This window comes from Callorhinus ursinus, unplaced genomic scaffold, assembly GCF_003265705.2.
Source record: "Callorhinus ursinus isolate GAN/ISIS: 27379988/994484 unplaced genomic scaffold, GSC_fseal_2.0 scaffold8, whole genome shotgun sequence".
NCBI lineage: Eukaryota > Metazoa > Chordata > Mammalia > Carnivora > Otariidae > Callorhinus > Callorhinus ursinus.
The window spans coordinates 2667980-2681294 of NW_027397070.1; the positions used below are offsets into that span (position 1 = coordinate 2667980).

Genomic DNA, 13315 nt, shown 5'->3' on the forward strand with positions numbered 1-13315 from the left:
CTTTCCTCCGGGGCCGGGGGGCGGGCGGGGGAGGAGTGGCACAGGTCCGCTTCTCCGGGGAGGGCTGGGAGGGGCGCGGTGGGAGGAGCTGGGAGAAAGTCCCAGAAATCAAGCCCCCTCTCCCGCACCCGAACGCCCCTCCTTCCCCTTCCTCTTCCTTCCACCCAGGAAAGGGGAACGTGGAAGGAAATTAACTTTGACCCCTGATTCTGGCTCGGGGCCTAAAACTTGGGTGGAAGGCGGAGGTTTCGAGGACCCTCCCGCCCCCTCCCCCCCCGCCTCGTCGCCCCCTCCCCCGGCCCTCCGCGCCCCTTCTAGCCACTCGGCAGACTGGGAAAGGGTTCATCCTGCGGGGGCTGGCGCAGTGGTGAAGGGGGAAGGCTGGGGGCGGAGGGAAGGGCGGCGGGAGCCCCAGCGGTCCCACCCCCAGCTGCAGCCCCTGGCAGGAAGAGATTGTCGCGGGAGCCGCCGCCAAAAGGGACGGAGCTCGGGCGGACGGGCGCCCTGGCAGTGGCGGGTGGGTCCTCGAGCCGGGAGGACCCGGGCCCGAGCGCCGGGCGGAGGGCGGGGGGGGGGGGGTTGGGGGGCGCGCCGCTTGGAGGAGGGGGCGTGGCCTGGGCTTCTCCGGCACCCGGCTGGGGCGCCTCCCGCGCTGGGAGCCCGGTGACAGTGTCGGCGCCCTCGTTCCAGGGGCGGGCGGGGCAGCCATGCTCCTGTCCGGGGGCGACCCTCCGGCGCAGGAATGGTTCATGGTGCAGACCAAATCAAAGCCCCGGGTGCAGCGGCAGCGGCTGCAAGTGCAGCGCATCTTCAGGGTCAAGCTGAACGCCTTCCAGAGCCGTCCAGACACCCCGTACTTCTGGCTGCAGCTCGAGGGGCCCAAGGAGAACATGAGCAAAGCCAAGGTAAACAGCTTGTCCCCACCCCCACCCGCCCCTTCCAGCCAGACCCCTCTCACGCTCCCCTGTCCCGGGGAGACAGGGGTCCCCAGAGGTCCCTCGACCTGGATTCGGCACTATGGCGGGCAGGTAGTGGGCCAGTCTCCTGCCTTTCCAGATCCGCAGCCTTGGTTCCTTCCCTCTGGTTCCCTTTTTCTTTTCTGCCTCACCCCTCTCCTGCATGTCACTTCTGTCCCTCAAGTGCTCTGAGAGAGCCTCCGTGGTTGTGTGTTCCCCCATGAGCCTTCCATGGCCAGGACCCCAGCATCCATAGCCTGCTCCCCCATCCAGGGAACAACTTAAGGTCCAGCATTTCTATGGCCTCTGCAACACCTCTTTGTTCTCCATCAAGATGCTGGAAGGCCCAGGTGCTTCTGTCTCCTTTTAAGTCTCCTTAGATCCTGGGCTGCCCCTTGGAGCCTCTCAGAGTGCTGGACTAGAGGGGCCCTTAGAAACCCTTCTAGAGCAATGCTGGATTTTACAGATGTGGTATTGGGGATCAGAGAGGGTAAGGGGCTTGCCTGAGGACACAGTGTCAGGTGGGGGTGGGGGGAGGGTGGCAAGTGCTGGGACCAGAACCCAGGGCTCTGGGCTCCCTGCTCCACACTCTTGATGCCTTAGCAGCTTCTTGCAGGGGATGTGTGTGTGTGTGTGTGTGTGTGTGTGTGTGTGTGTGTGTATGCAGCTGCTCTGGAAGGCAGCAGCCCTTGGGGATGGGTGGGAATCTTGGAGGAGGGCTGTGGGCTTTCAGATGAAAGGGCCTGCTGTGTGGGGCAGGGCGCTGGACAGGCCTGGTCACAGTGCACCTCTCTTGCATTCTCCCGGCTTCTCTCACAGGCTTCTTCCCTACATGGGCCTCTCAGGTTCCCTCTGACCCCCAATCATGGCCAAGGTCTCCGTCTTCCCCTAGATTCCCTTATCTTTTCCTGGTAGGAATGCTACAGCTTCCCTGGGTCCCAGGTCACCCACTCCCTGTGCACCTCTCATCCACCCACCAAAACACACCCCTTCCCCAGCTGGGTCTATACCAATATCCTAATTGGTCAAGGCCATGGGTGGGGGAGCCCAGAATACACTGACCAGTGGCAGGCAGGCAGGCTGGAAAGTTCCTCCCTCAGCCCCTCCACTGAGCTGCTTGGTCAGCAGTTTTTCCAGTTCTGACAGAGGTGCTGGGGGAGGGGAGAGGTGCCTGCCCAGAGAATGGATGGGCAGGAGCCCTTGAGATTCAGACTTTTCAGTAGTTGGGATAGGGTGGGTTTACAAGAGGAGCCTTTGGGGTTGTTTTGGGTTCTTAATCTTTTTGTTAATTTGAAATAGAACGACTCACCCTTTTATGGGATTTGTACTTTCAGAGGTGCCCAGCGCCCCTGCCCCCTGCTTTAAATCCAGGATCAGCTTCTCCAGGCTTGTCTGCTCCTGTTTCCTCTGCCATCTCAGGGTTCCTTGGGCCACTGATCCCTCCCTCACACCCCAGGCCCTGCTAATGTAACCAGTGGCTCTCTCGATTCCCCTACCTGTCACCTCATTCCCCTTTGTCTTCCCTTGGGGGAAAGGCCCTGTTTAAGATGGAAACATAACCTGAGGGTCTTCTGGGTAAGTCCCTCTCTTATTGCACAAAATGAGCAGAAAGAAGAGATGGTTGGAGGTTTGGAGCAGGAGAGCAGGGAGGGTGGAAGGATAAGGCTTTGTCCTAGGAGTCAGGAGATCTGGGCTCAACCTGTTGTCACCAAGCTATGTCTGGGACAGAGGGGTGTGGCGGAGAGAGTTTGAGATCAGGGTTTGCTACCCTCTAACTGGGTGACCTGGGTCAAATAATTTACTCTCCCTTGAGCCTATTTCTTTTTTTTTTTTATTTTAAGATTTTATTTATTTGACAGAGAGAGACACAGCGAGAGAGGGAACACAAGCAGGGGGAGTGGGAGAGGGAGAAGCAGGCTTCCCCGCGGAGCGGAGAGCCCGATGCGGGGCTCGATCCCAGGACCCCGGGATCATGACCTGAGCTGAAGGCAGACGCTTAACGACTGAGCCACCCAGGCGCCCCGAACCTATTTCTTTATCTATAAAATAATAATAGAACACCCACATTGTGGAGGGGTTGTGAGTCAGCTGAAATAATGCATGCTTAAGTATGTTTGCAAATGTGGAGAGCTACGGGATGTAGATGGCAGTTATTGTCATTGTTTTTTAAAGATTTATTTATTTATTTTGGGGGGCAGAGGAAGAGGGAGAGAATCTTCAAGCAGACTCCCCACCAAGGGCTTCATGGGGGTAGGGGGGTGCCTCCATCCCAGGGCCCTGAGATTGTGACCTGAGCTGAAAACAAGAGCTGGGTGCTCAAAAGACCCAGCCATCCAGCTGCCCCATACAGGTCAGTTATTACTGTACAACTTTGAACGAGTGCTTTTGTCTCTGATTTTCGGTCTCCTTGTTTGTAAAGTGAAAAGCTGAAATTAAAGTAAGATGAAATGCTCCCCAAGGTCCAGCAGTCTCATACGTGACAATTTCTCAAGTATGAGGATGTCTCGTGGCTTCCGTGTGGAGGTGCTGGGGCTGAACCTAATCCTAAACGATGGGGACTCGGAAGCCTGCACTTTGATAATGCGCTGTGATACACAGGCCAACAGACAGAGAGGACCTAGTGAGACCAGAGGCTGAGGGATGGGAGAGGGGTGAGCGTGGGGTTGGCTGGATGGGGAGGGGAGGTGGGGTGAAGGAGACAGGCTCATCTGGAGAAGGGCCTGGGTATGTTTCTAAATTATATGCCCTGGCTTTCCAGGAAAATGTCTGTAGAATTCAAGAGTGCCTTTCAATTGTTATCTTGTGGTGGGATTTAAAAAATAATGAAGACATTTGCCGGAAATCACCTTCCCAGGCGGCAAAAAAATGTGGGGTGGCCTGGCCTCTCCAAGGTGTAATCAGCAGGTGGAAAGGAGGGTTTTAATAATGATCAGAGTTGCCCACGGACAAGCCCTGCTCAGCCCTCTGTCCCTGGCAACGATGTGAGGAAGCGTTGAGCACAGAGAGGAGAGGTGACATGTCACTTTTCTCCTTTCTGGAGATGACAGAGGGAGGTGAGGGGGAGCCAGAGACTGGGTTCAGGGAGCTGTGGGACAGGGCAAGGTTTGTTGACTTTGGGCTTGGCTTGTCAGATGGAAGCTGAGCTGTCCCTTGCTCCCCACGTTGGTGGCCAGGGATATGCTGGAGCTGGCTGCTACTGGCCCACTGTTAACATTTCAGGAAGTTTGCAAACCAGTGGAGTCCCATTGGTAGTTTGAAATCAGCCATGGTGGGAGTATTTATGCCATAGAAATTGTCAAATGCTGCAAATCAGGGCTATCCCCCCACAGCCCCCAGGGGCTGATGCTAAACTCTTACCAACACACTTAATTGGGTTTTGGGCAACTAACCTTTCTCTCTCTCTTTTTTTTTAAACTTAGTTTTTCTTTTATCAAAGTAATGCATAATTAAAAAGTCCAATAGTTTTTATTTTTTAAATTTATTTGACACAGAGTGAGAGATAGCGAGAGCAGAAACACAAACCGGGGGAGTGGGGGAGGGAGAAGCAGGCTTTCCACGGAGCAGGGAGCCCGACGCGGGGCTCGATCCCAGGACCCTGGGATCATGACCAGAGCTGAAGGCAGACGCTTAACCGACTGAGCCACCCAGGCGCCCCAAGTCCAATAGTTTTTAAAAAGCACACAATAGGACACCGTGATTCCCTGCCTTGTCCCTCCCAACTCCGTCTTCAGTGTTCTTCCTCCTAGACAGTAGTCCCTTTGGCGTTTCCTCATCTATGCATTCCTTTAAAAAAAAAAAAAATATATATACACACACACACACACACACACACACACACACACACACTATTACCTTTTGGTTAATTGATTTTATTTTTGTATATTTATTTTTCTATTTTTTAAATTTAAATTCAGTTACTTAACAGATAGTGTGCTATTAGTTTCAGAGGTGATTAAATGATTTTAGATCTCTCTCTCTCTCTTTTTTAAGATTTTATTTTTAAGTAATCTCTACACCCAGCGTGGGGCTTGAACTCACGAGCCCGAGATCAAGAGTCGCATACTCCACCCACTGAGCCAGCCAGGTGCCCCAGTTTTAGATATCTTTTTACTTTCTCTGTTGTAGGTGAGGGTTTAGACCCTTACCTCACCATCCATTCTTTTTTCCCAATATAGTTACGTTTCAATTTTCTGTCGAACCTGCATTTACTGTTTGCATCATCATGCCTGGGCATGCATCATTCACATCTGGGCATTGCCATGTACTCGGCTTATGTTTTCTTTCTCACTTTTTTATTTCACTAAGGTAAGAACCCCTTGTTTTTCCATTTGCTTGTTTCTCTTTGTACCTGTAGCCCATTCTTACAACTTCAGTAGCCTTTCGCTACAGTTTTCGAGAAGGCCGATCTATGGGCTCAGGGTGTTGTTGCAGTTCCAGCTTCCTTGGAGACATCTTTCTGTCTAGCCAGGACTGCACGGCTGTCATCTGAGATTTCAGTTTGCTGTCATTCTTGGCATCCCTTTGCCTTTTTTCTTTGTCAAATGCTTTGTTTACTGGACTGAATGTCTTTCTCTTTCTTGGGTTGGTGGGTCACATCCATCGATGGCGTCATCAAGTGAGGAAGATGGTGCGGTGCTGAAGGGTATGCTGGTGACTGCTCTCAACAAGCTTGTCCCTTGTGTCCTACCCTCCAGTCCGAGCTAGCTGTCCCCCATGCCTGCTGATGCTTGTGGTCTTAGAATAGTGCCTGGGTGCTCAGTGACGATTTGTTGACTAGATGAATCCATTCTGAGCTCTCTCTTCACCATCATCCTGGAGATTGTCTTTGCTTTTTTCCTATGTCCTTTCTTGATTTGTTGAAAGATGCTCCCCAGCAGCTTCCTGAGAAACATCCCCCCCCCAGAAAGATTTTATAGGAGGTAAAATGTTGGAGGAGGTAAAATGATACGCACATTGGCATATCTACATTGAACATCTGAAGGTCACTTGATATGGATAGTTTGGTTGGTATTGAATTATAAATGGAAACTTATTTTCCTTCAGAAATGCAGAGGTGTTATGCCACTGACTTCTTGCTTTTGAGACATCTGAAACTCTTCAGGTTCCAGGTCCTTTGTGTGTGAAATGTTTTCCCTCTGGAAGTTTGTAGTTTTCCCCACTGCTTTGAGGTTTCTCAGTGAGACCCCTTTGTGTGGGTCTATCTTCATCCGTCTTTGGTTACTACTGCGGTGGTAGTCTGTGGGCCTATCTGGAACACTCATGTTCTTCAGATCTAGAAATTTTTCTGGAACTATTTTGTTGATGATTTCCCCCCTGTGTTTTCTCTGTCTTCTCTTTCTAGAACTCCTCTTCAGACATTGAACTTTCTGGTCTGGTGTTCTTTTTCTTATTTTTTCTCCTGTTCTCCAATTCTAACTTTTTGCTCTGTTTCCTGGAGATTTCCTGAAGTTTATCTTCCAACCTTTTTATTTTTTAATTTGTAAAAAAGATTTTATTTGTTTATTTGGGAGGGGGTAGGGGCAGATTGAGAGGGAGGGAATCTCAAGTGGACTCCCCACTGAGTATAGAGCCTGACCTGGAGCTCAGTCCCACGACCCTGAGATCATAATCTGAGCTGAAATCAAGAGTCAGACGCTCACCCGCCTGAGCCACCCAGGCACTACACTGCCATCATATTTTTAATATCTAAAAGTCATTTATGGGGGCGCCTGGCTGGCTCAGTTAGTGGAGAATGCAACTCTTGATCTCAGAGTTGTAGGTTTGACCCCCACATTAGATGTAGAGATTACTTAAAAATAAAATCTTAAAAAAAAGTCATTTATGTTCTCTGAATTCTCTTTTCAAAGGGGCGCCTGGGTGGCTCAATCAGTTAAGTGGCTGGCTCTTGGTTATGGCTCAGGTCGTGGTCTCAGGGTCCTGGGATCAAGCCCTGCATTGGGCTCCACGCTTAGCAGGGTCTGCTTGAGGATTCTTTCTCTCCCTCTCCCTCTGCCCCCTCCCTGCTTGCACACACACTCTCTCTCAAATAAATCAATCTTAAAAAAAGTAGTATTCTATTCTTGTTTAACGTGCTCAATGTTCTTTATTATCTCTCTGAGAGAGCAATGACAGTAAACATTTTGAAGTTTTCTTCTCCTTGCCTAGTTTCTCTTCCTTCAAATTGTTCCCCGCCCCTTTCTGTATGTTTTCTTTCTTTCTTTTGTGGAGCCCAACGTGGGGCTTGAACTCATGACCCTAAGATCAAGACCTGAGCTGAGGTGAAGAGTTGGATGCTTAACCGACTGAGCCACCCAGGTGCTCCTGTATGTTTATTTCACATTAGAAGCTTTCCTCATATGTCATGGCAATCCATGCACGAGGCTGACACTTGTTGGTTTTGAGCTTGGTGTACGGAGATCTGAGGGCATTGTCTGTCAGGGAACCTGTTTGGTGATCTTTAGGTCTTTGCTCTCCAGCTGGCCAGGTTTCCAGAATGTTATTTCTCTATTCTCTGTCCTGGAGGGTCACGATCTGGCTGCTGAATTGCCGAATGGGAAGAATGGGTTTCTCTGCACTCAGCTTTCATTGTAGACTTCATCATTTGGCCTTCCTCCCTTCCTTCATGTTTTTTTGTACGGTCTGCACACCCTCACGTGTGTGGTCAACCTCTAATCCCGGGACCTTGTTTCCTGCCCGCTAGGTTGTCCAGAGAGCAAACCTCCAGGTGTGTGAGGTACTTACCCAGGCTTTGTGTAGGGGGCTGGTTGGTCTCTAACTGCTCCTTGAACAACTTTACCTCAGTCTGCCTTTATACTTTTAAATTTTATTTTATTTTTAAGTAATCTCTAGACCCAACGTGGGGCTCCAACTTACAACTCTGTTGTTTCTTTACCTTTTTTTGTTGAATGGTATAGACAGCACCGTGGTTAAGACCCCAGACTTTGGAGTCAGGGTGCCTGAGTATCCCAGCCCACTATCTGTGTAACCTTGAACTTGTGCCCTTCCTTGCTCATCTAAAATGGGGATGTAGTAATTTCCTTCTAGGGCGGAGAGAGGAATAAATGAGATCATGTGTATATGGAGCCTGACGCACAGTGAGTATTCGATGAATATTAGTTCACATTTATTATTTGGAAAAGGGTCCTAGTTTTTAATGTATCTTTTAGTTAAAAAATATTGAACAGTTAATGGAACCATAACTATTTTAAGCTCTTTGCACAAAGAGAAAGAAACCACCCACAATCTTCTTCTCCAGCACATCTCTTCATTTTTACATATTGTTTTTCAAGTAATTGGAATGTAGGGTGCTGGGGTGGGGATTGGTTAAGGTCTACAATAATTATCCCGCATCTTCAAAAACTAATGATGTAATATATGGTGATTAATATAACAATAAAAAAATTAAAAAAAAATAATTATCCCGCATCTGGTCAGATTCACCCTTGCCAGACAGTGGGACCAGCTGAGGTTCTAGGTGGGAGGGGTTGGCTTGGGATGTCTATCAGGTTTTGAGCTGGTTTTGGACTGATGGCAAAGGGGTTAGACCTGGGCCGAAGTGCCTAGGTGTATTTAGGCCCTTCGGGGAAGGGGTTGGATGTCTGTGGCCTGGTCCAGGTAGAAGAGGTAAGTATAGGCCTGAGCAGAATGGTCTGAGGAGGGCGCTGGAGTGGTCTTCAGGATGGCTGCTGGAGATCTAAAATGGAGCCTTTGTTCCTTAATGGAACTGTTAGGGGAAAACGGGAAGAGGGATGGCTGTCACGGACGTGGGATGTGCAGGGGCAGGAGGGACCGGAGGGCAAGTGCAATCAACATGGGCTGGCTGCTTAAGAGGGAGTGCCCATGCTCCCTTGGAGCTCATGGGGCCGTGCTGGTACAACTCAGCCGTGTAAGGGGGGAACCCCAACCTCTCCCCTCCCAGCGGCTGCTGAAGACTGAGTGTGTGAGCCCTGTAAACATGAGGACTTGGTCTGCCCAGAGAGCCAGAGGCCTTCGTTCAGGTTCAACCATTGTGCATATCTGCGGGGTTCCCCTGGATGCTGGCCCAGTGACTTACCTCCTCCTCTCTTCCCTCTGGGCAACAGAGTTACCATGGTTACAGGTACAGGTTGTGTTAGAGACCTTCTGGAGGGGGATTAAGCCAGAATCCCTCAGGATTACCCTGTAGTCACTGTGCAGTCTGAGGAGGTAGAAAGGGCTCTGGTTTCAGAGTCAGACAGATGTGGATTGTGCTCCTGGCCTATCAGCTTCTAGCTGTGTGTCGTTGGTCAAGCGACGTGTCCCTTCTGAGCATACAGAATGCAAATAGCTAGGCTAAGACACTAGGCTAAGCACTTCCTTTTTATTAATTCATCGAAGCTTCATAATAGCTTAATGGGGGGGCTGTTATCCCCATTTTACAGATGAGGAATCGCAGGCACAGGGAGGGTAGATAACTTGCCCCAGGTCACATAGGTTCCTGGCTCATGGAGGATACTCAGTAGTGTGCAATTCCCCTTCTCCTAGCTAGCTCACATTTCTAGAACCCCAGGGTAGGACTGGATCTTAGGGGTAGCTCACTTAACAGGCGAAGGGACAGAGGTCCCGAGAAGAAGGTAAATTTCCCAGTTAACCTACCTAACCTGTTGCAGTCAAGTTGGAACTAGAACCAGGGCCCCCGACTCCAAGCCTAGGTGCTTTCCCCTTCCCCTGGGTGCCTCCCTCATCCTGTCTGAGAGTTCCCTGGGAAGAAATGAGTGTGTGAGGGGACAGGACCAGGAGAGAGGGGCGGGCCAGGGGGGCGGCATTTGGATTATGGTAGGCAAGGGGAGGGCGTGTCCTTGGGGTTGGGGAATGCAAGCCAGTGAGTGCAGGCCCCTGAAGGGATGACTTCTTTTGTGCTTGCTCTCCCTACTGTGGCCTCAGGAGTATCTGAAGGGCCTGTGCAGCCCGGAGCTGTGGAAGGAGGTTCGCTACCCGCAGGCCCTGCACTGCGCCTTCCTTGGGGCCCAGGGCCTCTTTCTCGACTGTCTCTGCTGGAGCACCCTGGCCTACCTGGTGCCTGGCCCCCCCGGCTCCCTGATGGTGGGGGGGCTGACCGAGTCTTTCATCATGACCCAGAACTGGCTGGAGGAGCTGGTGGGGCGGCTGCGCTGGGGCCCTGCCGCTCTGCTCACACCCCGGGGGATCTGGGAGGCCGAGGTGACCAGGGCCTTCGGGGCCCTGGTCTGGATCCGTGGTGACCAGTACGCAGGGGATCTGCTGCAGCTGCCCCCAGCGGTCCAAGAGCTGCTGCTGAGCCTGGTGCGGGACGCGGCGGGCAAGGAAGACATCATCGAGTGGCTCGGCCGCATCGGTACCTCCGAGTTGCGCTCTGACCCCGAGGTCCTGATCTGCCCTCCCCACCAGCAGAAGGAAGGCCCAGCCATGGTGTCCGTGGGAGACGGTCCTGGGCCCTTCCTGGAGGTGGGGACCCTCCAGAACAGGAGTCTAGAACATTCCAAGAGATTAACCAGTCTGGGAGCCACCAGGGCCCTGGTATCGGGCACCCCCGGCCAGAACACACAGCAGGAACCCGCCAACCAGCTGGTACGGTAAGTTCTGAAGAATCTCTTTGCTTCTCGGATCCTATCCCTGCTCCCCCACCCCAAGGACATAGTGGGGGACTTAAATGGTCTAACCACCCTTCCAACAAACTGGGGCTTCCTCCAGGGTCGATTCCAGCAGCCACGGTGGCACAGACAGCGCTCCCCGAGAGGAAGGGCCGGCACGAGCCACCGGCAGCCAGGACTCCACAGCCCACACACAGGCCCTGTCACAGCAGAGGCAGGGCCAGAGAGTGGAAGACAAAGTCCCCTTCCAGCCCCCTGTGTCAGCCCTGGGTGTGTGCCCGCCCTGGAAGGCCTGGACCCCAGGGCCAGCCTTTGGGCCCTTATGGCCGGGGGCTATCGCGGCCACCTTCTGGAGGATCAATGAGCTGCACTCCCTCCACCTGGCCTGGCTCCTGTCCCAGGCGTGCTTCAGTTTCCCTTTCTGGCAGAGGCCGCTGGGCCCCATTCAGTTCAAGCTACCAGGGCAGAATCCTTTGCCCTTGAATCTCGAGTGGAAGCAGAAGGAGCTGGTTCCTTTGCCCAGCATGGAAAGCCCAGACTGCAGACCGGATGCGGGACCAGGAGGAGAGGCGGCCCTCCAGAACTGCTCGAGGCCGGAGACCCCCCAAAAAGTCATGAGTTTATTGGTGGTCTCGGGGGGCTCAGGTGTAAAGGACAAGACTAGCCCTGGACTTCCACAGATAGGGCCACCCTTGACCTCTGTACCGCAGCTGCAAGCTGGAAGCGAGCCAGGGGATCAAGGAAGCGGGCAGTGGGATAGTAAGGGGCCAGAAGAGGGGCCCTTTCCGGCAACGCCGCCGGGGCAAGGAGTGTCTACAGCTCAGGGGGAACCCGTGGCTCAAGGGGGGCCGACCGCTCTGTCAGTACCCGATGCTCAAACAGTGCCTGAAACTCTCGAAGTGCCCATGGCTGCAGCAGTGGCCACATCTCAAACTCCACCCGCGGATCAAGGGCTGCCCGCAGTCCCCAAAGTGCCTACAGCCCAGACGACGCCGGCGGTCCACGCAGAACCTGCAGCTCTCGAAGTGCCTTCGGCCCCGACAAAGCCAGCAGCTCCAGGGGTGCCCACGGCTCAGAAGGCCGCCGGGGCTCCACCGGCATCAGCAGCTCCAGAGTTACCTGCAACTCCAAAAACTCCCGCGGCTCAGAAAACGCCCGCGGCGAAATCATCACCTGCCGGGCCCAAAGCACCCAAAGCTCAAATTGGGCCTGCATCCAAAACAGGGTCTGCTGCCCCCAAAGCACCTGCTACCCCCAAAGCCTCCAGAGCTCCCAAAACACCTGCGGCTCAGAAGATGCCCACAGATCCGGGGCCAGTTTCGGATGGGGCCAAACTCCTGGGCGAGGGCCAGCCTTCGTCAAGGGGCAACGCCTCCTTCCCGAAGGGCCAGGGGGAGGCCGAAAGGCAGGGTCCCCAGTCCGGCAGCAACTTGGCTCCCAGTAGTAAGCACCGACCTCAGATGCAGGGGCTCCTGGGGGCCCGGGAGGGCGCCCCGAGGCAGCCGCCTCGCCACCCACAGGCCAACAGCACAGTGACCAGCTTCCAGAGGTACCACGAGGCTCTGAATACACCTTTCGAGCTGAACCTGTCGGGGGAACCCGGGAACCAGGGGCTGCGGCGAGTGGTCATTGACGGCAGCAGTGTGGCCATGGTGTGAGTACCCAGGGGCGTGCGGTGGGCTGGGGGTTCTGGGCAGCTGGGGCAGGGCGCGGCATTGCCTGGCTCTGAGGGAGGGCCCAGAGGAGGCAGGGCCATGTTCCTCAGGAGGGACCTGTTCCCTCACCTCCCGCCCCGCCCTCCCCCCTCCAGGCACGGCCTCCAGCACTTCTTCTCCTGCCGTGGCATTGCCATGGCGGTACAGTATTTCTGGAACCGGGGCCACCGAGAGGTCACTGTGTTCGTGCCCACCTGGCAGCTGAAGAAGAACCGGAGGGTGAGAGGTGAGCTGCCCGCTGCCTCTCTGTCCCGACCATGGCCCCTGCCACGTGGCCCTTCCTCTGAGCAGCCCCTGTCTTCTGCCTTTCACCTCCAGAGAGCCACTTCCTGACGAAGCTGCACTCCCTCAAGATGCTTTCAATCACCCCCTCCCAGCTCGAAAATGGCAAGAAGATCACCACCTACGATTATAGGTGTGCCAGTCCCAGGCCTTCCTTCTGTAGGGCTCCGGGGGCTGGGCTGCTGTGTCAGGTGGAGTCCTGCCTCCCTGCTCTGGGGGGATGGAAGCCAACATGTCCGAGGGTCCTGTCGAGAGTCCCGTCAGAGAGGATGGCCTGGTGCGCGCGCCCTCTGGAGGCAGAGGGAGGGACACCGTGGGGCGAGGGCTCCAAGGTCGGCTCTACCCCAGGCCAAGGGGGAGTCCTGACTTTGGGACTCCACAGCTCCATTCCCTTAGTCAACAGGCTTTCTTCCCCCATGACCTATGGGCTGAGACCCACTACTTTGGGCAGGACTGGCCCAGGGGACCTCTGGTGCTTCCGGTGAGCTGCTTGCCCAAGTGACTGATTTGGGGCTCCAGTTTGGGCTAAAGTTCATGTCTTAAGGAACTGCCTCAGTCTCCCCCCTGCCCCCAGCCCTGGCACTGGGCAGAGGTATGTGTGTGACTGTATGTGGTTGGAGCCCTGGCTGGGCTCTGAAAATGGAGTTAGACTGGCCCTGTCTCCTCGGTAAAACCCCAGTGCCTCCCTACTTGTCAGTCCTAAGCACCCAGTCTCCAGCGTGGCTGCAGGACCAGTATGCACAGGGCTGGTGTGTGTGTGTGTGTGTGTGTGTGTGTGTGTGTGTGTGTGTGTGTG

General features: G+C 53.9%; 1 protein-coding gene across 1 annotated transcript in view; it reads left to right on the forward strand.

The window, feature by feature from the left end:
- The first annotated feature begins 348 nt into the window (after positions 1–348).
- The window catches only part of NYNRIN (NYN domain and retroviral integrase containing), a 20331-nt gene continuing 7364 nt past the window's right edge, over positions 349–13315 (forward strand). Inside the window, exons 1-6 of the mRNA XM_025870239.2 lie at positions 349–517; positions 691–905; positions 9837–10504; positions 10623–12176; positions 12333–12463; positions 12556–12652. Coding sequence (XP_025726024.2) covers positions 708–905; positions 9837–10504; positions 10623–12176; positions 12333–12463; positions 12556–12652 — 2648 coding nt within the window. The 5' untranslated portion in view covers positions 349–517; positions 691–707. The remainder of the gene's footprint in view (positions 518–690; positions 906–9836; positions 10505–10622; positions 12177–12332; positions 12464–12555; positions 12653–13315) is intronic.